Source organism: Sapajus apella, unplaced genomic scaffold, assembly GCF_009761245.1.
Source record: "Sapajus apella isolate SASKATOON/1434 unplaced genomic scaffold, GSC_monkey_1.0 scaffold6, whole genome shotgun sequence".
NCBI classification, from domain to species: Eukaryota; Metazoa; Chordata; class Mammalia; order Primates; family Cebidae; genus Sapajus; species Sapajus apella.
This window is the reverse complement of record NW_022436946.1, coordinates 31,435,551-31,462,370: the sequence shown is the minus strand read 5'-3', so window position 1 is coordinate 31,462,370 and position 26,820 is coordinate 31,435,551. Positions and strand designations below refer to the sequence as shown.

Genomic DNA, 26,820 nt, shown 5'->3' with positions numbered 1-26,820 from the left:
ACCTTATTTGATTAAATGAACATGGAGATTTATTCACCTAGCTGAAGAGCTATGCTTTCCGGCCTGACAAGATTATTTGGCTGGAATCCAAAATTCAACCTAAATTCTCAACATTTGTGACTGTTTATTAGAATTAGTCACAAGAAGAAAGGCATCACAGATACACTACTCAAACTCACATTCTAACAATAAAAATTAAACCCAAGAGGGGTGTTTTCACAATATAATTAATATAACAGAATAATTATAATAGTGATACATTATAACAGAATATAATTCTGTAAAAGGTAAGAATGTTTTATATTTTTACCAATTCAGAGTCATGTTGAATGTGACTAATAATTAGCTAATAAATCCGGCTAATATGTCTCTATGTAAGACTGATTTTAATCAGTGCAGAAACAGGCAATCTTCTCCATCAGAAAAACTGAAAACGTCTGGCAGTAGTACCATTTATTACAAAAAGGAAAATCAGATTTCTTATATGTTGCTCGGGTTTAAGGTAGTTATCAAGAAGCACTTTAATAGGTAAAAGACATTGCAGTTAGGCTTATCCTGAAAAGACCAAGTGCTGTACAGTTTTTAGGATAATACTAGGTATGAGTGCTGTTGTCTGACAGTAACATTTCACCTAAAACATTAATTATTTCTGTATCCTAAATTGTATTAAGAAGTATATGTTTAAAAGAAAACAAGAAAGAAATTCCATCAAGAATAAATAGTGTGTGTTACTTTACAAATACTTTTTGCAAAGCATTTTTTTGAATCTCTTAGGATCTCAAAATATACTTGCTCAAACTGGTAGTACTCTACAATGCATAAATGAAATATCTCATATTTTCTGAAATAAGTGTTTAGCTTCTTGAATTTCACAATAACTGTTTATCATTCAGTAGACATGGAGATTAACAAAATTAAAAATTAATTTACAACCACCTATAATAGCTCTTTAATTCTCAGTTTAATCATGGCATTTTAAAATTCTGCTAAGGAACTAACCCACAAGGTCTTTATTATGATCATGTTTGAAGTTGAAAAGTGGTTTTAAGCACATTTGTTGTTCGATGTTAAGTATCCAGAAATGTCCCATTTACAAATAGCTCAAATGAGGAAAAACCAGGTGTGCCTTAGTTAGCAGATTCTATATAATCCACAAACCCAATTTAAGAGGAATTATTTTGAAGGAAAATTTATGTTAACATTTTTACTGCATATATACATATACACACATAAACATGCATACCATATAAGAAATTCACAAGCACATTCCTTCATGCAATCATTCTTTCAGCAAAAATCATTGCCAAACACTGTTCTGTGCATTGAGTGATACACCAGTGAACAAAATAGTCAAAATTCTTGGCCCTTGTGGAACTTTACTAGGTAAATATGTAAGTTACACAGTATCATATATTAGAATTTGACTAGTGCTGTGGAGAACAAACAGAGCACAGTAAAGGTCAGGAGGTTGAAATCTCAGGTAAGCAAGGGCTTGAAGGAAGTGAGAGATTTTGTCCCACAGATACCCAGAGAGTTTATCAGCACCAAGGTTCTGGGACAGATGGTGTCTTCTGTGTTTGAGAAAACGTAAGAGAGCCAGGATGGCTGAGAATAGCAGGAGAAAGAGTCAGAGAAGGAAGGCAGCCTGCAGAACAGATTGTATAGGGCCTCATAAATCAGTATAAGAACTCTAATTTTTATTCTGGAAAAAATGAGGATCCACTGAAGAGTTCTGAGCAGAGACATGATGTAATCTGATTTTTGTTCAATAGGATCACTTAAGCTAATGAGAGTATGCTGAGCACAGGCAAGGGTAGAAGCAGAAAGAAATAATCCAGATGAGAAAGTGTCAGATACAGTAAGTTCCTCTTCAGAGGTTTAACTTTCAACTTCCTTGTTCTTTATTCTTGAAATCAACTTCCTTGTCCCTTTCCTAAGCTACCCATTCTGTAAACTGCTCCTTCTGCTGAAGCTACCCTTCCCAACTTCGCTGCACCCTGACATGCCCAAACATGCCTTAATGAACAACCTCTCCCTTCCCGCCTAATTAGCCATATTCAATTTCAAATACTAGCCAATTGGGTTAGGTTAGACTGTGTGGTCAGTCTCCAGCCAATGGGGACAGGACACAGAAGCCAGGGACTAACTGCGTTAGGGATAAAAATCCCTTCCCTCCTTTATTCAGAGTGTTCTCACAGCAGCCAGAAGGGCAAGCAGCACCCTTCTGCAGAAGTAAATTTGCCTTGTTGAGAAATCTTTTGTCTAAGTGCTTGTTTCCTTTGTGACTCCGAGCTCTTATTTCCAACAAAAGGAAGATGGCTTGGAACAGGGTGGAAATGGAGGAGGAATGGAGAAGAGGTCAGATTCTAGACATACTTTCAAGGTAGAAGAATTTGCTGACAAATGTGAGGTAAGTGAGGAGTCAAGGATAAGTCTAGGATACCTGGACTGAACCAATGAAAGGGCAGAGCTGCCATTAATAGGAAGTCTGAAACATATAGCAGGATGTTTATTTTGGTGGTGGGGAAAAAATCTTTAAAAAGCACCCCTTTTTTTGGTTTTATGTTTCTAAGACTCTAAGACAATGTACAGCTGAACTTCCTTTCTTAAGTTAGTTACCATGTTGTAACTTGATAAAACTTTAAGAACAATTTTGCTTTTAGCATGACAGCGTGAAGAGCTCCACAGACCCACCCCTCAATGAAATTGGTGAATATTATAATTTAAAATTTCTGGAAATGGTCCTAAGAGCATATAGCAAATGAAGAAACATTTACTCAAGAAAATCTATTGAAACTCAGTAAGAAGAGTAAGAGACTGGTATTTGAAACAAAACTCTGCTTCATGAAAGGATTCTGGGGGGGGGAAAGCTGAAACAAAACTCAACTCCATCTCTGCCTTCTCACATCGTTGGGATGGAAATTCTACTCCAGACTGGTACAGCCAATAACACAGGGCGCCCTCTCCTTCCAGCCCCCAGTTAGAGAGCTCTCTTCCCAGAAAAGATAGGACATCAACATTTATCATCCTGTTCATAGCTACCTGTAGCAAAGGCTGTTTCAGGAAAGTGCAACCAATAGGTAGAGGCACCCTTCTTCTACCCATATCCCCTTATGGGATGGAAGCTTACATTGAGTTCAGAACCATTGATCCTTGCCCCAGCTTGTGGGGCATTGTTTCTATGGGGGAGAGGCAAGTCAAAAAGACCTACAGCTGCTGCCCCAACTCCCTCCAGTGAGTGTTCAGCTACTAGAGTGGAGGTATCATTCAGAAGCTTTTCATTGTCCCCACACCAATTAGCCTAGCTTAAGAGATTTTGCCTAAAGAAAAGTAGGCCACAGAACTAGAAGCTCCAAATGTCTCTCTATAGGAATTGACTTCATTTGCAACAGTGTGAAGGTCAAGGCTTCGAGCACTCAAAAAATTGGAAGTTTTGGTGAAAGGCAGTTGGCAGGATACTTTTAGATCCATTGACCCTGTAGGCTAAATCCATAGACTAACTACTTTCCCAAAAAGAAACAGTAAGATAGCTGGGAAGAATACTCCTGAGGTCAGAACAAATCTCAAACACTAACCTAATGAACTATCCCTTCAAAAGAGCTACAGTGGATCAGTTTGTGAAGCAATTTATACTGCAGGGCATTGTTGAAAACAACAGAATGATTGGATGACAATTGGTGGAGCTTAACAGCTGGATATGGTCAAGAGTCACAAAAGACCATATATACATTTGTATGAAATGTTTAAAATAGGTATATGTATAAAGATGGGAAGTAGATCGGTGGTTGCTGATGGCTGGAGAAGTGGATGGGGGCTTAGGGAAGTGACAAAAGATATAAGGCTTCTATTTGAGATAGAAATGTTCTAAAATTGACTGTGGTCTTGGTTCCACTTATTTGTGAATATATTAAAGAGTACTGAATTGCACACTTTAAGTGGGTGAATTGTAAGTGACTTATATCTTAATAAAACTGTTACTAAAAATTAGCACACTATAAAGAAAAAACCCAATCTGCTTGAGTTCCTTGTCTTCTAGCTTCCGGAAAAAAATGTATTTTCTGGTTTATAAGTGAGATCTACCAAAATATGTTAAACGTGTTTGATGACACCTAAGAATCTCAGAAACTAAACTTGTTTTTTAAATTTAAACCTCAGTCTTTCTATCTAGTTCTCACTCTTTGGTTCACTAAGCATGCTGAGGATTGTAACACTTCCTAAATGCTCTAGTTCTACTGCCAGACTATATAGTTAGGGATTGCCTGGGGAACTTAATAATACATAATTCGAACTTCATCCCAGAGACACTGATTCTTTAGGTTCACAATAGGGCCCAGAAATATATATCTTAAAAAGTATTACAAATAATGTGAATATCCATATAGATTTGGTGACTACTCATAGGGCAAACCGGCCCAAGAACATTCCTTCATGATTCAAATGAGCTGTCTTCATTCGTACAAGTCCCCACCCTGACGTAACTGATTTTTCAAAAGTTAAATGCATCTTTTATGCATTTTTTTCTGACATATCTTAATTATGCAACTATAATATGCATACAATAGATCTACATGAACAGTAAAGACTGTTCTCTTTACAAATACAAAGACTACAGTGAAAAAAAAATTTTTTTAAAGCTACTTTTCATAGAAGGCATTATTTGGCTGGTAGGTTTTTCAAAATTTAGTATTAACTTCTGATAAGAATACTTTTGGTTTTTCACTCATCATAGGCAATTTTACAGAGGTAAGTGTTTTTTAAATTAAACTTTAGAAAAATAACTATTTCAAGACATAACACAATTTGGATAACAAAATAATAGGACATAAACATCATGCGATAATGGGAAGACATTAAAGCAACTGATATTTAAAGAAGTTATATTCTACCTATGAGACATTCCATTGACATGATCCGTTTCTCACTATTTCTACTGAGAAAATCTGCTAGATGAAGGATTTATGAGATTTACTAAAAATTTGAATATAATTTTCCTAGGCTGTGGGAACATCTCAATGTGTTATACATAGAACAGACTGTCAGTTTTGAGATTGTTGGTTCCAACCATGACTGAGTAAACAGTCAATGTCTTCTAATGTATTATTCTGTCTTTTGTGAGGTATTATGATTATCTATTGATAGCTGCCAATTCAGAAAGACCATCTAAATGCCTAAGTTCTTGTAATTAGTAAACATTTTAATGTCAGAGAAAACAAGCAAACATTACAAACCTATATGTCCTCTGCCAAAGATTATAATGACAACAGCTCACTGAAAAAGGCTTATGGACGTGAAATGTGCTTTTGAGAAATATATAAGAAGGAAGGTAATGCCCAGTGAAGAACTTAATCATATTCTGACTCTAGCCATATGTTCATGGAATTGACAGGGAACATTCTACTGCAAAATGTCTTTATATACTGTATACTAACAGAAGAAAAAACCTGTAGGAGAAGCAGCCAGGCTAGCTATACTAGTTTTACGGATAAAAAGAAGGGCAACATTTCTAAAAGGTCAATGAGTAAACAAAGTTATTCATGCCAGTTAACAATATCACCTTGAGAGCTGAACAAAACAGTAGATAAATCTGTATTTTTATATCACTCAACTTCCAAATTAGCATATACTTTTACATGAAGTATTACTTTTTGTATATTCAATAACAAATACAGTATAACTAGTAGAAGACTGATTTCTCTCCAACTTCAAAAGCTGTGAAAAAATAAACATGCCAGTCACCTATAACAGGTAAGTATTTGTGTGACTTCTGGTGTAAAATATTTAAACTATAGCTGTATTTTGAACACAGCATTTAAATATGAAACAATGTCCTATTTTTATCTCCTATAAATTGGACATAAAATGTATATAGTCTGAGATTTTATTTTTCTCTTTTGGGAGTAACTTTAAACTGTAAGAAAAACTTGCTTGTTCCCAAGGAAATGTAGTGCACCAAATCAAGACAAATGAACTTCAAACAAATTTGGTCTTCTCAATAGTTTGCAAGGACATGATGCAGTAACACATTAAATTCTAATAGTACCAAGTTATGTTTGCCTACTGAACACTCTAAAATGGATCAACATCTTAGCACTGTGGAAGAAGAAAGAACATCCGAACTACAGTGACAGTGAGAACTTATATAAGATTAATACTATAGTGATAGTCAAAAGGCATAATTTATATTAAAAATAATTGGGAGGCTCTCTGCTATCCTTAATTATATAGTATTTTGTGTTACTTTGGCTAGGTGAACATATTTGAAGAAATTCAAAAACAGAGCTATAGCATATGGAAAGGACATCATAATCTATATAGGGGCAGGCTGATCATTCTTTATGTAAGCAGATGAGGAAAAATCAGGCAGCTTTAAAGAACCAGGAAATGAAGTGAATTGCTCTACTAGATGTATTAGCTTGATAATACACCCACAAATTATGTCCATTAACCACAATAGAAAGCAACAATATTTTTTCCACCCAAAGTATTCTTTTCAGTGTTTCTAATGCCAGGGAAACAGTGTTCCTATTTTCAGAATAAGCAGTATTTTCAAGTTTTATAGAGCATATACGTTTTATAGAAAGGTCATCAAAAATGACCAAACACAAACAAAAATTCTGTCTTTTTAAATGATGAGGGGCCAAAAAATAACATGAGTTTAAAACAAGTAAAGAATTTTCTCATTATGTGAGTCATATTCATCTGCAGCTCTAATTTGCTATTCAAATACCATCCTCATAAATATAGTCATATTGGCCAGCTATCAGCATTTATTGTCTGTCTCTGTTACCTATATCTATAGATCTCTATGTCTCTAGATCTGTAGACCTTGACGGTCAGAATGGGCAAATGAGATGCTAAGAACAAAAATGAAAAGAAAACAAAAAAAGATAGCCACTGTTTCAAAAGATAAGACAACATAATTAGTGATTATGGTGTCTAGGCCCAAATATTTGTAATAAATTCATCTCATTAATTTTATTTCAGTTCTATACGTAATTTGAAGAAATAAATGAATTGTGTTTGCTCAAACATTTTAATAACAAGAACAGTATGGCCTATAATTATATATTCTTGTATATATTCATTTATATATTGTCATGACATATTTATATGTGACTACAGACTTGGTTAACATGTAAGAGTAAATTTCAGTAAGATGCCTCCACAAATGGGGGAAAAATGTACATTTCAATGAATGCAAGTATATACTGAACACCTACAATGTGATAGTATGTGATAAATAAAATCTTACAAGTCATTGAAGTTTCAATGACAAATTTCATGAGTTGATTACTCTTAATTTAGATTGAGATAACTTGTATTAGATTTACTTCTTGGAAAACGTGTCCAAGTAAAACAGAAATTCTTGAATTATGGCCCAGAATAAGTCACATAACAATGGCTGAAGAAATCTAACAATCTAGAAGTTCTAATGGCTTGTGAAACAATGAAGTTATGTCTGTAGGAATACAAAATTATATAAGATTATAACCTCTGTCAATCAATCCATCAGGCTCATATATTTGTTGATAAATAATACAGCCACAAGACAAAGAAGACTGTATATAACTACAAATCATTTACCACTTTTACTTTGATTTTTAAAAGTAACAGTAAAATTAGGAGGTATAAAGCTAAACATTTTTCAGCAAAAGATGTCCATTGGCTTTCCATGACATTTCCCGCACTCCAGGCTAGCAGACTTTGTGCTGGTCTTAGAACATATCAGGTACATGAAGGGCATTTGTTGCTCCCTCTGCTTGGAATGCTTTTCCCCTGGATGTCTTCATTCAGATCCCTTCAAATATCACCTCTTCAGGAAAAACTTCATAGCCACTCTATCAAATGTAGCACTCTCTAGCCTACTTAATTTTTCTTAAATAACATTTTTAACAGCAACTTTTTTCATAGCATCTGGCATTCATTAGACGGATTTTGCATTTTCTCCAATTCCTCCCACTAGAATGGCCAGGGATGTGATTTGTTCACTGATGAATCTTTACAATTTTTTGAAGGATTAATTTACCAAACAGCAAAAAATGGAAGATTAATATTAAAGAATTTGCAACTTTACCTCAGTGCTATAAATATTATCTTTCCATACAATATATGCATGTTTTAAAGTTAAGAGTATATAATATAGCTAAATTAAAATAAGCACAAAATATTCCTTACCTGAATTTCTAAAATCATTCTGTCAATCTCATCTTGTTGGCTGTCTATTATCTAAAACAAAGAAAATAAAAATATCTGATTCAAGTAATTTTTGCATTGTTTCTTAAAAGTATCAACATTTCAAGAAAACATAGCACAGAAATTTATTTTCTAAAAGGGTCTTTTTTAAAAAACTAAAAGTACCCCTATGATATGGATCACACATGTATAAAACTACAAAAGGCTTCCTCGAGTTCTTGATAAAACTTTTCTCAAATTTATACAATTTTTAATAATAACTTTGAGACTGAATAATTAAGGAAGGGAAAAGAAATCCTTTTGTTTTGGCTTTTATTTCAGTTATTTAATTTTGTTTGAATTGCTATGTTCCTTTCAAATAAAAACATTCAAACTAAAAAATCATATAACCGACTAAATATTAAAATATAAATCACATAAAGAAGCTATAAATTATGTATCTATATATACACATCTACATAGAACAGATTTCATGTTTATTATCAAAGGTATCTACTGACCTTACTAGCAGTCTCATTTTGTTGTCTGAGATTATCGTTTTCATTCTGAAGCTGTTTTGCATCTAACATGGGAAGGCGGATTCCATCTTCAAGACATCTTTCTACTTTTTGTTGCAAACTGTTTCAAAAGACAATTATAAAGAAAATAAGCTCTATTTGCTGATTTTGGTAATGATTTTAACATAAGTGATGTCCTTTTTTAGGGTCTATAATACTTTTTAATCAAGCAATAATCAAGACCCACAGACAGTATATGAAAAAATGTTATCTATATTTTATACAAGAAGGGTCCATAATTAGCTAGAGGCTGATCATCTTTTCAGAAATGGCAAATTTGAGACCAGAGTCCAGAGTTCATTATGTGACATCCTTAGGCCCCAATGAAGTCCTTCACTACCCCAATCTGAGCTCTGAAGTCTAACTCGTGTTCTTTCCTTTTCCTCTAAAAACAGAATTCCTTGATTAAGATGATTGTTGCAGGGAACCTAAGAATATGGATACGCATCTTTTGTCCTTTATTCTAAGCTCAGCAAAAGTTTGCTTGTAAGGATAGCTGTTGCCTAAAACAGCAGAATTACATTTCTCTTTCATTTTTTTTGTTTTTTTCTTTAACTTTTATTTTAGTTTTGGGGGTACACATGCTGGTTTGTTACACAGATAAACTCGTATCATGGGGGTCTGCTGTACAGATTGTTTTGTCACACAGGTACTAAGGCTATACTAACCAAGTTGTTTTTTCTGTTCCTCTCCCTCCTCCCACCCTCCACCTTCAAGTAGGCCCTAATGTCTGTTTCCTTCTCTGTGTTCATGAGTTCTTCTTCATTCTTTATAACTTGACAGAACACTTTCTTATGCTATCCATGGAACACAGTTGCATTTTAGAAGAGGAAACAACAAAAGTAAGACTCTCTGCAGATTCAAAATAAAAAGACAAAATGGAAGAAGGGGGAAGGTGCTAGAAAGGAAGAACAGTAATGTTTGGTTAAAAGAAGTCACATCATTAGACAACAATTACCAAACCAAAACCAAATTAATAGCAGCAAGAAACCAAAAATAGCTCTACTTTAGCTTGTAATCATACTCAAGCATTGCAGAACTCTAAAAGGAAGACTTCTTATTAGTTAGGTTTTGAAAAAAATAAAAAAAGTATTTTCATTATTTTTATTTTTTTTCAAGAATTATGGCTAATCTATGCTTTGTCTTTCAAAAAAAAGAAGAAATGCCCTATCTAGATTGTGAAAAGAGAACTGACAGTCCTAGATGGTACAATAAGCACCTCAGATATGTTTATAAATAATGGCACCAAAGACATTTGTATATATTATCAATGTAGTGTACTGTTGTGTAATATTGTCATAAAAGTATTTGCCTTTTTGAGTCTAAAGTACAAAACAAATTATTTCTATTTCAGAATGAGTTTTTTTTGTTTTTTGTTTTGTTTTACCAATTGAGTGTCAAGACACTACTTCCAGACATTTCATGAGAAACAAAAAGCATTAAAAATATTTAAGTCTTTTACATAAAAAAAAAAAAAAATGAGCCAGCTATGAAGAGAGGAACTCTCTTCATGGCAAAATACCCAATACATTTTCTTTCATGTACACAGTTTTAGGTTATATAACATGTTCATTCAAGAAGCAAAGTACCTCTTAAATAAAAATGGTACCTACTATCGCATTACTAAGGAACTCACCGACCTTTTTAAATTTTTATTTCTAATAGGGAGCTTTTCTTATTTAATTTATATATTGCAAAAGTTCTTAAGTATTCACAGAACAGGAAGCTTAGAAATATTCATAGTCACATATACATCTGAAGTTCTTTTGGAACTCAATAAATATTATAGAGCTGAGGAAACTGTGATATCATCCTCACCCCTTTGATCCTTTATATTTATTTGAAATCAAGATAAATTTTCTGAGATGGTATCATCTCTGATAGTATCAAGATGAAATTTAAAAGTGCAAAATGTTTTCTGAGATGCACTGTACTAAATCTTTCTAAAACAAGAATACCAGGCTCAGTGTTTCCACAAAACCTAATAAAAGATAAAGCCTAAATAAAAAAGAAAGTATACAATCATATTAATATGTAAAAGCACACAGTGGAACAATGTAACATTCAAATTATTTTTAGGTGTTGCTAATTCTGTTCTTAAAGTAACACAGCTTAAATTTATAATAATGCTCTGTATGACAGAACAGACATAGTGACTCTTCATTTTATCAATAAGATGAAAGAAAAAGCTGTATGGTTGAATTAGTGAAGATCGGGAAGCTGTTTTGACACTAAAAAACAGGGCATAAGATGTAAAGTTATAAAAAGGAAAATTTAAGAACAAGAAACAGAAAATAGCAGACAGAGAAGTAGAATTAAAGGTATATGATTTTTTTTGGAACTGAGATGTGGAACACAGAACACTGAATTGTCCCAGAAATCAGAAATTTTTTGCATTGAAACCCAAGGAAAAAAGTAGGACAAGGCATATTTAAGACTGAAAGTACTAGTAAAGCAATATTAACATGAATTTAACATGGAATCAGATGAATTTTTATTTAAAAGAATAAATGGAATTGTATAATTGATATAAGCACGAAGATTGTATTTCTTGCATTTCATTTCTGTTGCTTTGTTGTTTTATTATTCAGGATAGTTTTATCTATTTATAGCTGTTAAGATTTAAGTTTTGCAAAACAGAAAATCCATGTCTATACATATAAAATATTTCCTTAGGTTTTTCAGGGATCAGTATTAATTTCCAGGTTTAATAAACACAAACTGAATTTGCAAATGATATTCATTATAATTATAACTGTATTAATTGACTCCCATGGGGGAAGATATGTAAGTAAATCTGGAAGATATATGGCAAAACTGTCGTACTTGCAGTAAAGTGAAATAGGAGCCAATTATTTCAATTTAATATATTCCACTAAGGAGTACAGTTTGGGTATTTTGCTGGCCCCTTGTTACTTAGAATTTTTACTTTCTTTTTAAAATAAGCCATTAGATAAAGGGTTTGTATTAATATTTTCAGTCTTTGTTTTGTTTGAGTTTTTATTTTTACTATTTTCACTGAAACTTTTGGCAAGACACCAATGCATTGCTTCAAAATGTTAAATTACAACTGAGACAACCTGTTTCAAAGAAATTATGCATCTGGTTCTTAATACATGTTGAGCATCGCTAATCCACAAAACTTGAAATCTGAAATGCATCAAAATCCAAAATTTTTTAGCAAAAATTTTTGAGCATCTCCTTGATGCTCAAAGGAGATGCTCATTGGAGCATTTCACATTTTGGACTATCATATTAGAGATGCTCAGTGGGTAAGTACTTTGCGAATACTGCAAAATCCAAAAAAAATCTGAAACCTAAAACATTCCTGGTCACAAGCAGTTTGGATAAGTGATGAGCATCCTGTAGTGCATCTTTAACATAGGAGAATAAAATACAAATTATAAATTAATTCAGTTTAAGTAAAATGTTTTATGAAAAATATGAACAAAATAATGTAAAAGGATTCAGAAAATTTTCTTACCTTTGAACGGTAGTTACTAACTCCTTTTCTTTCTTTTTCTGGCATATTAACTGTGTCTCTTTATCTTGACACTGGTTTTTGATTTCTTCAAGTTTTTTTTCTGTATCTATCAAAGCCTCTTGTAAATTCTTATTTTTTTCTTCTAGAATCTGCAGCTAAGGAGAAATTTTTTACAGTTATACATGAAATATTAAATATGCTTCTATTAGAAATTGTTACTGTGTTGGCAAGGATTAACAGACTTGCAGCTAAAAAAAAAAAAAAATCGCACTATTTTATCTAGAGTGTTTAACACTCCATCTCCTCCTCTGTGTGAAAGGCACCTAGAGGAATGGAATTACGAGGAAGAGAATGCGGTTAGAAATTTGTGGAAGACAGAGAAAGGTTAATATTCTCATTTTAAATATTTTTATTTTTAATTGTAATATAGTGTACAGTTCAGTTGTGTTTAAGTACATTGACATTGTTGTGTATCTAATCTCCAGAACTCATCTCACATAAATTGAAATTCTATATCTGTTAAACAACTCCCCATCTATCCCTCCCCCCATTCCCTGGTAACCAACTTTCTACTTTCTGTCTCTGTGACTGAATTTTAAGGTATCTCATTAAGTAGAATCATACAGTATTTGTCATTTCATGACAAGCTTATTTCACTTTGCAAAATGTCCTGCAGGTTAATCCATATGATAGCATGTGTCAGAATTTCCTTCCTTGTTGAGGCTAATAGTATTCCACTATATGTATATACAATCCTTTAGTTTATTCATTTATCTGGTCATGGACACTTGGGCTACTTCCACCTTTTGGCTATTGTAAATAATCATGTTATAAACATGAGTGTACAAACATCTGTTTAAGACCCTTAATTGCCACCCTAATGAATGTAAGGTATTTTCTTACATATTTTCCATTGCCCTCTGTTCCTGCTCATGCAACCTTCTGTAGTCCTTAAGTTCCTTCCTGACTTTAATCTCTCTTAGTTTTATAACTTATAAATTAAATGTAAAATAAACAGAGAATGCTACATAGGTCTTAAAGAATGCAGAGTGACACTCCATAGATTAGACTAATGATTCTCAACTGGGGGTAATTTTACCCCTAGAGGACATTTGGAAATATCTGTTGACATTTTGGGTTTGGGAGAAAGGAGAAGGAGCAGGGCAGTTGGCACTTAGTGGGTAGAGGCCACATATGTGGATGCAGAAGTACACCCTTCAATGCTCAAGGCAGACCCCTGTAACAGAAAATTTTCCGCCTCAAAGTGTCAATAGTGCCAAGGTTGAGAATCCATGGCTTAGAAAAACTTTGGGAAAAGACTGAAGAGTAGATCTAGTGGATTTATAAACAAGGTTTCAAGAGAGTAGGGCTCACCTGAGTTAGGAGAAAGACTCTTGAGGTATTGTTAAGAAAAAAAAAGGAAGTCAGAAGAGTAAATTGAGGTCACAGGTCAAGGCATAAGAAAAAAAATATATATAAAGGTTAAGAAGAATAAAGAAAATAAATATCTAGAAACATAGTCAACAAAAGGTCTTTTTGAGACTTGGTGAATCCTACAGACTGCTGGAAAAAGACAGAAATGGGGGTGTGTGCATGTGTGTGTATGGGGTAGTGGCTGGTAAGACTGGTTTAGAAACTAACTTCTACAGTAGTTAAATAAGAGTTACAACACAGGACCATTAGAAAAGTAATCACTTATTAACTGACAAGAAAGATCTACTATGCATGCTTAGATAAACAAATTTTCTGATTAAAATTAAGTCCCCAAAGCAGCAACTAAACACATAGATTTAATTTCTAATTAGCCAAATTTATTTCTTTTCTTTTCTTTTCTTTTTTTGAGACAGATTCTCACTCTGTTGCCCAGGCTGGAGCGCAGTGGTGCAATCTTGGCTCACTGCGACCTCCGCCACCCAGGTTCAAGCGATTCTCCTGCCTCAGCCTCCTGAGTGACGGGGATTACAGACAATGCCACCACACCCAACTAATTTTTGTATTTTTAGTAGAGACAGGGTTTCACCACGTTAGTCAGGCTGGTCTTGAACTCCTGACCCCATGATCCACCCGCCTCAGCCTCCCAAAGTGCTAGGATTATAGGCATGAGCCACTGTGCCAGGCCAATTAGCCAAATTTCTAAAGAGTAAAGTTAAGAATAACATGTTTTCATGTCATTTAAAGACAAGAATTTAACTTCATGTTACCTGTAGACTTTGACTCTGCACATCATCTAGAGTTGGAAGATCAGCCAGGTACTTTTCCAGGGTCTCAATTCTTCTCTGCTTTTCTTTGTTTTGTTCAGATTCCTTCTGGCACTTCTTTTTCAGGCTACTGATGTATCGATCTCTAGTTTTAAGCTAGAAAACAATTATGAATCTTCAGTAGTTTTAAGTCATTAAAAGATATAACAAAACCAACACTTTAATCTTAGACACTGTTGAATTCACCAACAGTTTCAGGTTATAGTGAAGGCTACTAGTAACTAAACTAAGATTTACCTTATTTCATTCTAAGATTTATACTTGCCAGGTGCAGTGGCTCACCACCTGTAATCCCAGCACTTTGAGAGGCTGGAGCAGGCGATTCACCTAAGATCAGGAGCTCCAGATCAGCCTTAGAACTTTATTTCATTCTAAGATTTCTAAGTTTCAGGTTATAGTGAAGTCCACTAGCAACTCAATTAAGATTTATCGATGAAAAGGTAACATTTGCTTACTCACACGCGCCATGCACAGCCCTGAACGTTTGCTCTCATTCATGCTTAGTCGCTCTCCAGCGAGCCACGCCAAGCCTGGGCATCCGAAACTACTGGACCAACTGCCCCCTGACTGCAGGAGCCACCTGGTGGCCCCACGTGAACTGCTGCCAACCCCCTGCCCTGCGGCTCCTGCCTGTAGCTGGGGACCATGATCTCCACCTCGAAGATGGCCAAATAGGAACAGCTCTGGAGTGCAGTTCCCAGCGAGAACAACGCAGAGGGTGAGTGACATTGCATTTCCAAACAAACGTTCACTGCCCACAGAACGGGAGATTCCTGGGCTGAAAAGCACCAGGAGTTACCAGCACAGCAGATGGCGCAGCGGGTCTCCACACAAAAACTCACACAAATATGGGCAGCCCTTTCAACTGGCGCCTGAAACACCTGGGCAGCAGAGCTGCCTATTCAACTGAAAAAAAGGGGACTGAAACAGGGAGACAGGTGAACTGGCTCTGCGGGTCCCACCTCCACAAAGACCAGCAATCTGAAATGCTCTGGATTGAGAGTTTCGCAGCAAGCGCTGGACCGGGGACAGTATAGCTCTGTTGGGGGAAGGGCATCTGATATTACTGAGGCAGTCCATGACTACTGAGGCAGACTGCCATTACTGAGGCAGTTCTAACTATACCTCCATAAACAAAACCGCAAGGAACTTTACACAGCAGCTGGCAGAACCGACGGCAGCTCAGCAACACCTCTGCTGGCAGACTGTGACTAGGCTACCTCCTTGCTGGGCAGAGCAGCTCCAAAAAAAGGCAATAGCATGTAAGAAACTTATACATAAAGTCCCACCGTCCCATACAGAGTGTCTGGGAAAAAAAGGCAGTTATGAGTTCTGCTTCAGCAGACATAAACGTACCTGCCCAGCAGCTCTGAACAGAACAACGGAGCTCACAGCTCAGCACCTGAGCTCCTATAAGGGACAGACTGTCTCCTCAAGCAACTCCTCGACCCCCGTATAACCAAAGAGACACTTCATAAAGGAGAGCCCAGGCTAATATCTGGCAGGCATCCTTCTGGAAGATAACAGAAGAAGAAATGGAGCAACCCTTACTGTTCTGCAGTGGCCACAGGTGATCCCCAGGCAAGGAGGGTCTGGAGTAGACCTCCAGCAATCCTACAGCAGAGGGGCCTGACAGTTAGAAGGAAAACTAAAAAACAGAAAGAAATAATTTCATCATCAACAAAAAGGGCATCCTACTCAGAGACCCCATCCAAAGGTCACGAACTACAAAGACCACGGGTAGGTAAATCCACAAAGATGGGAGGAAACCAGCACATAAAGGATGAAAACACCAAAAACAAGAATACCTCTCCTCCTCCAAGGGATCACAACTCATCACCAGCAAAGGAACAAAGCTGGATGGAGAAGGAGCTTGAAGAATTGACAGAAACAGGGTTCAGAAGGTGGGTAATAACAAACTTCTCTGAATTAAAAGAACATGTTCTAACCCAATGCAAAAAAACTGAAGAATCTTGAAAACAGGTTTGACAAAATGTTAATGAAAACAAACAGCTTAGAGAAGAATATAATTGAATTGATGGAGCTGAAAAACGACACAAGAACTTCGCGAAGCATATACAAGTTTCAATAGCCGAATTGACCAAGCAGAAGAAAGGATATCAGAGGTCAAAGATCAACTCAATGAAATAAAATTAGAAGGTAAGATTAGAGAAAAAAGAGGTAAAGTAAATGAACAAAGCCTCCAAGAAATATGGGATTATGTAAAAAGAACTAATCTACATTTGACAGGTGTATCTGAATGCGATGGAGAGAATGCATCCAAGCTGGAAAACACTCTTCAGGATATTATCCAGGAGAACGTCCCAACCTAGCAAGGCAGCCAGTACTGAAGTCTAGGAAATACAGAGAATACCATAAAGATATTCCTCAACAAGAGCAAGCCCAAGGAACATAATCCTCAGATTCACCAGGGTTGAAATGAAGGAAAAAATGCTAAGGGAAGCCAGAGAGAAAGGTCGGGATACCCACTATGGGAAGCCGATCAGACTCACAGTGGATCTCTCAGCAGAAATTCTACAAGCTAGAAGAGAGTGGGGGCCAATATTCAACATCCGTAAAGAAAACGACTTGCAATCTAGAATTTCATATCCTGCCAAACTAAGCCTCATAAGTGACGGAGAAATAAAATCCTTTATGAACAAGCAATTGCTGAGAGATTTGAAAGTTCTAGCCAGAGCAATCAGGCAAGGAAAAGAAATAGAGGGTATTCAATTAGGAAGGAGAAAGTCAAATAAATTGTCTCTATTTGCAGATGACATGACTGTATATTTAGAAGACTCCATCATCTCAGCCCAAATCTCCTTAAACTGATAAGCAACTTTAGCAAAGTCTCAGGACACAAAATCAATTTGCAGAAGTCACAAGCATTCCTAGACACCAATAACAGACTAAAAGAGAACCTAATAAAGAATGAACTGCCATTCACAATTGCTACAAAGAGAACAAAATACCTAGGAATACAACTAACAAACGATGTAAAGGACCTCTTCAAGGAGAATTGCAAACCACTGCTCAAGGAAATAAGAGAGGACACAAACAGATGAAGAAACATTCCATGCTCATGGTTAGAAAGAATCAATATTGTGAAAATAGCCATACTGCCCAAAGTAATTTATAGATTCAACGCTATCCTCATCAAGCTACCTATAGCCCTCTTCACAGAACTGGAAAAAGTCACCTTAAACTTCATATGGAACCAAAACAGCCTGCATAGCCAAGACAATTCTAAGCAAAAAGAACAAAGCTGGTGGCATTATGCTACCTGACTTCAAACTATACTACAAGGCTACAGTAATCAAAACAGCATGGTACTGGTGCTAAAACAGAGATATAGACCAATGGAACAGAACAGAGGCCTCAGAGGCAACACCACACACCTACAACCAGCTGCTCTTTGACAAACCTGACAAAAACAAGCAATGGGGAAAGGATTCCCTGTTTAATAAATGGTGTTGGGAAGACTGGCTAGCCATGTGCAGAAAGCAGAAACTGGACCCCTTCCTGACACCTTACACTAAAATTGACTCCAGATAGGTTAAAGACTTAAACATAAGGCCTAACACCATAAAAACTCTAGAAGAAAACCAAGGCAAAACCATTCAGGACACAGGCATAGGGAAAGATTTCATGACCAAAACACCAAAAGCATTGGCAAAAAAAGCCAAAATAGACAAATGGGATCCAATTAAACTCCAGAGCTTCTGGACAGCAAAAGAAACAATCATGAGAGCGAACCGGCAACCAACAGAAAGGGAAAATATTTTTGCAGTCTACCCATCTGACAAAGGGCTAATATCCAGAATCTACAAAGAACTAAAACAGATTTACAAGAAAAAAACAAACCCATTCAAAAGTGGGAGAAGGACACGAACAGACACTTTTCAAAAGAAGACATACATGAGGCCAACAAACATATGAAAAACTGCTCATCATCACTGGTCATTAGAGAAATGCAAATCAACACCACATTTAGATACCATCTCATGCCAGTTAGAATGGCAATCATTAAAAAATCTGGAGACAACAGATGCTAGAGAGGATGTGAAGAAATAGGAACACTTTTACACTGTTGGTGGGAGTGTAAATTAGTTCAACTATTGTGGAAGACAGTGTGGTGATTCCTCAAGGATCCAGAAATAGAAATTCCATTTGACCCAGCAATCCCATTACTTGGTATATATCCAAAGCATTATAAATTGTTCCATTATAAAGACACATGCACATGTATGTTCATTGAGGCACTGCTTACAATAGCAAAGACCTGGAACCAACCCAAATGCCCATCAATGATAGACTGGACAAGGAAAATGTGGCACATGTACACTATGGAATACTATGCAGCCATCAAAAACGATGAGTTTGTGTCCTTTGTGGGGAAATGGATGAATCTGGAAACCATCATTCTCAGCAAATTGACTCAGGAACAGAAAAACAAACACCGCATGTTCTCACTCATAGGCAGGTGTTGAACAATGAGAACACATAGGCACAGGGAGGGGAGCATTACACACTGGGGTCTGTTGAGGGGGAATATGGGAGGAACAGTGGGGGAGTAGGGAAGTTGGGGAGGGATAACATGGGAAGAAATGCCAGATATAGGTGACGAGGGGATGAAGGCAGCAAACCACATTGCCATGTATGCACCTATGCAACAATCCTGCATCTTTTGCACATGTACCCCATAATCTAAAGTGCAATAAAAAATTATATATATATATGATTTATCTTATTTCATTCCAAGATTTACACTTCCAGGGCGTGTTGGCTCACGCCTGTAATCCCAGCACTTTAGGAGGCTGGGGCAGGCAAATCACCTGAGGTCAGGAGTGTGAGACCAGTAGTGATGGGGTTTCAACAATGCAAAACCCGGTCTCTACTAAAAAAAGTACTAAAAAAGTTAGCTGTGTGTGGCGGTACATGCCTGTAGTCCCAAGTACTTGGGAGGCTGAGGCATGAGAATCATTTGAACTAGGGCAGCGGAGACTGCAGTGAACCGAGATCATGCCACTGTACTCCTGCCTGGGCGACAGAGTGAGGCTCTGTTTGAATAATAAAAAAATATATATTTAAACCTAAAAAAAACTTACGTCACTGTAATCAAGAATTTAGGGGCTATCTGTCCTCTTTTACCGTGGATGTCATCCTATAAATTGCTATCAGCCAGGAGGCATTAATGATACAGTTTTTATTGTCTGCACACGTGCAAATTTGGTCAAGGCTATTGCTATCTTTGTCATTTCAATTTTCCATATGTAGAAACTATGTGCTGAGTTTAAATTATGTCTAAAATGCCTAAACAAGGTTACATTACAATTTAGTACTTCTTCAGAAAAACAAATGCTGAATTTGCCACTACCATGCCAGTACTACAAGAACTGTTAAAATGACTCTAAATCTTGAAACAAAACCTTGAAATACGCCAAGCATGGTGGCTCATGACTGTAATCCCAGCACTTTGGCAGGCCAAGGCTGGCAAATCACCCAAGGTCAAGAGTTCAAGACCAGCCTAGCCACCATAGTCCAACCCCATCTCTACTAAATATACAAAAATTAGCCTGGTGGGGTGGCACGCAACTGTAGTCCCAGCTACTAGGGAGGCTGAGGAACGAGAAATACTTGAACCCAGGAGACAGAGGTTGCAGTGAGCTGAGATAGCGCCACTACACTCTAGCCTGGGTGATAGAGTGAGATTCGGTCTCAAAACCAAAACAAAACCTTGAAATACACCAAATCAGAACCTCCTTAAAGCATAAATCTCACAGGACCCATAAAACAATAACACACTGAAAACCAACAAACAAACACAAAGTATTCAGGCAACAACAAACATAAGAAATAGAATAATACCTCCCTTTTCAGTACTAATGAATGTAAATGGCCTAAATGCTCAAATTAAAAGATAAGAATGGCAGAATGGGTAAGAATTCACCAACCAAGCATCTGCTGTCTTCAAAAGACTCACTTAACATATAAAGACTCACAGAAACTTAAGGTAAAGGGATGGAAAAAGATATTCCATGCAAATGGGCACCAAAAGTGAACAGGACTAGCTATTCTTACATGAGGAAAAAAAGGACTTTATAGCAACAACAGTTAAAAAAAGACAGAGGGACATTATACACTGATAAAAGGACTAGTGCACCAGGAAAATATTACAGTCTTAAATATATATGCACCTAACACTGGAGCTCCCAAATTTATAAAACAATTGCTACTAGACCTAAGAAATGACACAGATAGCAACACAATTATAGTGGGGGATTTCAGAACTCCACTGACAGCACTAAGCAGGTCATGGAGACAGAATGTTAACAAAGAAACAATGGACTTAAACCTTACCCTAGAAGACATGGACTTAACAGATATTTACAGAACATTCTACCTAAAAACTGCAGAATATACATTCTATTAATCAGTGCATAAAACATTCTCCTAAACAGACCATGTGATAGGCCACAAAACAAGTCTCAATAAATATAAGAAAACAGAAATTATATCAAGAACTCTATCAGACCACAGTGGAATAAAACTAGAAATCGGCTCTGAAAGAAACCCTCAAAACCATGCAAATACATGAAAAGTTAAATAACCTGCTCCTGAATGATCATTGGGTCAACAATGAAATCAAGATGGAAACTTAAAAATTCTTTAAACTGAATGACAAAAGTGACACAACCTATCAAAACCTCTAGGATACAGCAAAAATGATGCTAAGAGCAAAGTTCGTAACATTGAACGCTTACATTAAAAAGTCTGAAGGAGCACAAATAGACAATCTAAGGTTACACCTCCAGTAACTAGAGAAATAAGAACAAACCAAACCCAACCCTAACAGAAGAAAAGAAAAAAGATCAGAGCAGAACTAAAGGCAACTGAAACAAAAAAATAAAAAATATAAATAAAACAATAGCTGGTTCTCTGAAAAGATAAACAAAATTGATAGACCATTAATGAAACCAAAATTGATTAACCAAGAAAAGAAGAGATAAGATCCAAATAAGCAAAATTAGAAACAAAACGGGAGATATTACCACTGATACCACAGAAATACAAAAGATCATTCAAGGCTATTATGAATACCTTTGCACATACAAACGAGAAAATCTAGAGGAGATGGATAAACTCATGGAAACATACAACTCTCCTAGATTAAACTAGGGAGAAACAGAAACTCTGAACAGACCAATAACAAGTAGTGAGATTGAAAGAGTAATAAAAAATTTGTCAACACAAAAACAATCCAGGATCAGATGGATTCACAGCTTAATTCTGTGAGACACATTCAAGGAAGACTTGGTACCAATCTTACTGAAACCATTCCAAAAGATAGAGGGAATCCTCTCTAAATTATTCTATGAAGCCAGTATCACCTTAGTACCAAAACCAGAAAAGGACATAACAAAAAAAGAAAGCTACAGACCATTATCTCTGATGAACATAGATGCAAAAATCCTCAACAAAATACTTGCTAACCAAATCTAACAGCATATCAAAAAGATAATACACCCTGATCTAGTGGGCTTCTTACCAGGGATGCAGGGATGGTTTAATATACTCAAGTCAATAAATGTGATACATCACATAAATAGAATTAAAAACAAAATTCATTATGATCATCTAAATAGATGCAGAAAAAGCATTTTACAAAATCTAGCATCCCTTTAATGATCAAAACCCTCAGCAAAATCATCATGAAAGGAACATATCTCAAGGTAATAAAAGCATCTATGACAAACCCACAGCCAGCATTATACTGAACGGGGAAAAGTTGAAAGCACTGCTCCTGAGAAATGGAAAAAGAAAAAGATGCCTACTTTCACCCCTGCTATTCAGCATAGTACCAGAAGTCCTAGCCAGAACAATCATACCAAGAGATAGAAATAAAGAGCATCCAAATTGGTAAAGAGTAAGTCAAACTGTCGCTGTTCGCCAATGATATGATCATATACCTAGAAAACCCTAAGACTCATCCAAAAAGCTCCTAGATCTGATAAATGAATTCAGTAAAGTTTCAAGATACAAAATTAACGTACACAAATCAGTAGCTCTGCTATACACCAACAGCAACCAAGCTAAAAATCCAATCAAATACTCAATCCCTTTTACAACAGCTGCAAAAAAATAAAATATTTAGGAATATACCTAACCAAGGAGGTGCAAGATCTCTACAAGAAAAACTACAAAACACTGCTGAAAGAAATCATCAATGACATAAATGGAAACACACGTCATGCCCATTGTTCAGGGATGGGTAGAATCAATATTCTGAAAATGACCATATTGCCAAAAAGTAATCCATAGATTCTATGCATTTCTCATCAAAGTACCATCATCATTCTTCACAGAACTAGAAAAAAAAATCCTAAAATTTATATGGAACCAAAAAAGAGTCTGCGTAGCCAAAGCAATACTAAGCAAAAAGAACAAATCTGTAGGCATCACATTGTCTGACTTCAAATTATACTAGAAGGCAATAGTTACCAAAACAGCATGGTACTGATACAAAAATAGGCATATTAGATCAATGGAACAGAATAGAGAGCCCAGAAATAAACCCAAATACTTACACCTAACTGATCTTTGAAAAAGCAAACAAAAACATAAAGTGGGAAAAACATATCCTATTAATAAATGGTGCTGGGATACTTGGCAAGCCACCACCACTCAAGAATAATGAAGTTGGGTCCTCATCTCTCACTTTATACAAAAATCAACTCAAGATGGATCAAAGATGTAAATCTAACACCATAAACCATAAAAATTCTAGAAGATATAACAACATTGAAAAAACTCTTCCAGACACTAGCTTAGGCAAAGAGTTCATAACCAAGAACCCAAAAGCAAATCAATGAAAATAAAAATAAATAGATGAGGTCTAATTAAACTAAAAGGCTTCTGCACAGCAAAAGAAATAATCATCAGAGTAAACAGACAGCCCATAAAGTGGGAGAAAATATTCACAAACTATGCATTCTACAAAGGACTAATATCCAGAATCTACAAGGAACTCATACAAATAAGCACACAAAAAAATAAATCCCATCAAAAAGTGGGCTAAGGACATAAATACAAAATTCTCAAAGATACACAAATGACAAAAAAACATGAAAAAAATGTTCAACATCACTAATAATCAGAGATATTCAAATTAAACACACAATGAGATACCATCTTACTCCTGAAAGAATTAGCCATAATTTAAAAATAAAAAAAAATAGATGTTGGCATGAAATAGGAATGCTTTTACACTGCTGGTGGGAATATAAACTAGTACAACTATGGAAAACAGTGTGGAGACTCCTTAAACAACTAAAAGTAGAACTACCATTTGATTCAGCAATCTCACTACTAGGTATCTGTCCAGAGGAATTGAAGCACTTACACATGCATATTTATAGCACCTCAGTTTGCAATGGTAAAAATATGGAACCAGCCTAAATGCAAATTAACCAATGAATTATTAAGAAAATGTGGCGTGTATTTGTGTGCGTGTATACACCATGAAATATTACTCAGCCATAAAAAGGAACAAAATAATGTCATTCACAGCAATCTGGATGGAGTTGGAGACCATTATTCTAAGTGAAGTAACTCAGAAATGGAAATCCAAACATCCTATGTTCTCACTTTTAAGTGGGAGCTAAGCTATGAGAATGCAAACGCACAACAATAAAATAATGGATTTTGGAAACATGGGGGGAAGGGTGTGAGATAAAAGACTACATACTGGGTACAGTGTACACTGCTTAGGTGTCAGGTACACCAAAATCTCAGAAATAACCACTGAAGAACTTATTTGTGTAACTCTAACCACCTGTTCCCCAAAAACTATGGAAATAAAATTTTAAAATAAAGTAAGCACTGATGAACAAGAAAAATAAAAGAAAAATCATGGTGGTCAGCTCTATGACCACTTGAATGGGAGGCTCAATAGAATAGTAAGCTGAGTAGATTAAAAGAGAAGTCTAAAACCAGTTCTGCCACTATGCAGCTAATGGACCTGTACCTCTTCAATATATTAGGGCTAGTATATGTCCTACTTAATCTTGAATGATACTAAAATGGAATAAGATGAAATACATAAGAGTAGTTTTAATAAAGCAGAAAGATCAAGTGTGTGTGTGTATGTGTATAAATACATATATGTAGTTAGTATGCATGTCTGTGTATTTGGCTTTTAGCTTCTTATTCTGAATCAGGAGTTTCAGTTTAATAACTTAAGTTGCATCACTATAAAAAATAGGCCAGTTTCACTTACAAACCCTGTATGCCCAACATAACCAAAAAAATGAAATCACAGACTCAATAAGGAAAAGGAGAACAGTTATTTGGTGTAGGCAACTGATTTTTAAGATTTTACTATTTGTTAGAAAAATATACAAGAGCATTTCTATCCTTCAAGAAAATCCTTGGAATTTTGCAGATAGTAGAGGGTTTCTCAAAAGTTACTACAAAATTAATCATCTCCACATAAATGTATATATATAACCTGGTATGACACCTGACAGGGTAAATGACAGACAAATAATATGTTGAGGAAATGTTGCTGACCTAATTCAACTTTATTACAAATACCTACCTTTTCTTCCAGTTTCTTCTTCTCTTCACTAAATAGGCTTAGTTTTTGTTTGAGAAACTCATTAAGCTGTAAAACTTCTTTCTCAGTAGATGTACGCTTTTGCTCAAATTCCCCTTGTTGGGGATGGGAAACTGATTTCTCTGAAAATGGTGTCTGGAGTGAAGTGTTCTCATATTGTGGCTATTAGGAAAGAAAAAAAGAAAGTAAGACTTTAAAAGCTTGTCTTCAACAAATGGGAAGAAATTGGAAATGAAGTATAATATTAAGAGTACATATAGGCTGTATGAACAGATACACCTTGATTTAAATTCCAGCTCTCTTGCTTCCTAGTTATGTATCATAATTTAAGCAAATTACTTACCACCTCAAAACCCCGGTTTTCTCATCTCTAAAACAGAAACTATAAAGTCTACTTTGCAGTGTTTTTTGAAGATCAAGTATATAAGGTTCCCAGCACATAGGAGAAACTTCATGAAAGACAGCTATTATTTAGTTGAAAAGTATATTTCAACATGTAAATAGTACATTATATATATTAATCACATAAAAGTCAAAGTTCTAGGTAAATAAATAAAAACTAAAGAAAAATTTCTTCACAGGTAATCATTTTCAGCTAATACTAAATTCAATATGCATTAATAGAATGTTTCTCTAACTAGAAAGTAAGATCCATGAATCAGGAATTCTTGTCCATCTAAAGGTGTCCATCTTATATTCCCTATTGCAAAGAAAAATGTCTAGCACAAAGTAAGCACTCAAAAAATAACTTTTGAATGAATAAATGTAGTATTAATTCTATGACCAAGGCTTTGAAGGAAACTCTTTTCAAGGGGAAGATATTCTCTCTCCCCCATGTAGGATTAAAACCTGGAAGAGGAAGGGAGGAAATACAAATATTCTTCAAACAAATCAGAATGTGGTAAGTGCTGTAAAAGATATCAACAAAGTACTGTAAAAGCAAAGAAAGAGGTTATTTTTCCATTTCTTCAAAAGGTATTTACTAAGCACATATGTTAGGCATTGTGCTAGGTTTTGGGGAATCAGTTAATAAAATAAAGTCCCACCAGTTTAATGTGTCACACATACAAAAAAGATTTAAAAAAAAGACAATGGAAACTAAGTGCTAAGATAGTTGTATGTGCAGTAGCTAAAGGAGGGTGTTACAGAGGTAAACTTGAACTAGGCCTTGAAGAACTGATACTTTCCCAAAAGGTAGGCATGAAATTTAACTATTACATAAATAGCATTTATCATGTGCAGGCTATTTCAAAGATGGCAAACTCACACTTTACAAACTCAAATTTTAATCAGAGGCACAAGAGAAGCCCTTAGATGATTATAATATAAAACATAATTAATATGGTAGACAAATAAAGGCCATGTTAAGTACAGAGTACTGGGAGGAGGTAGGATACATGAAGACATTGAGAGAATGAGGAAAAAGGCTTTTCTGGAGTGGCAGCTTTTAAGACAGATTTTGAAAAATAGGGAGATTCTGGCAAGAATGGAAAAAGGAACAAAGGCATTCTAGAAAGAACATTTTCAAAAAGGTAAAAAGTATATATACAGAGTATCATGTCATGTTTACAGGTTTCAAGAGGGCATAATAAAAGGGAAAACTTAAAAATCTAAATTGCACCCTTCTTGTAGAATTCCAGGAATTGCGAATTTGGCTTTGTGAATCTCTGTGTTCCCTGGCATTCAGTCTAGTGTCTAGAATCTCAGCAA

At 35.6% G+C, this 26,820-nt stretch overlaps 1 protein-coding gene across 6 annotated transcripts in view; it reads right to left on the bottom strand.

The window, feature by feature from the left end:
- Window positions 1-26,820, bottom strand: part of CEP85L (centrosomal protein 85 like) — a 246,856-nt gene that overhangs the window by 5,734 nt on the left and 214,302 nt on the right. For all 6 annotated transcript variants that reach the window (XM_032274943.1, XM_032274944.1, XM_032274947.1 and 3 more), the window contains 5 exons: window positions 25,093-25,272; window positions 14,436-14,588; window positions 12,235-12,389; window positions 8,694-8,811; window positions 8,176-8,226 (listed from right to left, as the gene is read on the bottom strand). In XM_032274943.1, the coding sequence (XP_032130834.1) occupies window positions 8,176-8,226; window positions 8,694-8,811; window positions 12,235-12,389; window positions 14,436-14,588; window positions 25,093-25,272 (657 nt within the window). The remainder of the gene's footprint in view (window positions 1-8,175; window positions 8,227-8,693; window positions 8,812-12,234; window positions 12,390-14,435; window positions 14,589-25,092; window positions 25,273-26,820) is intronic.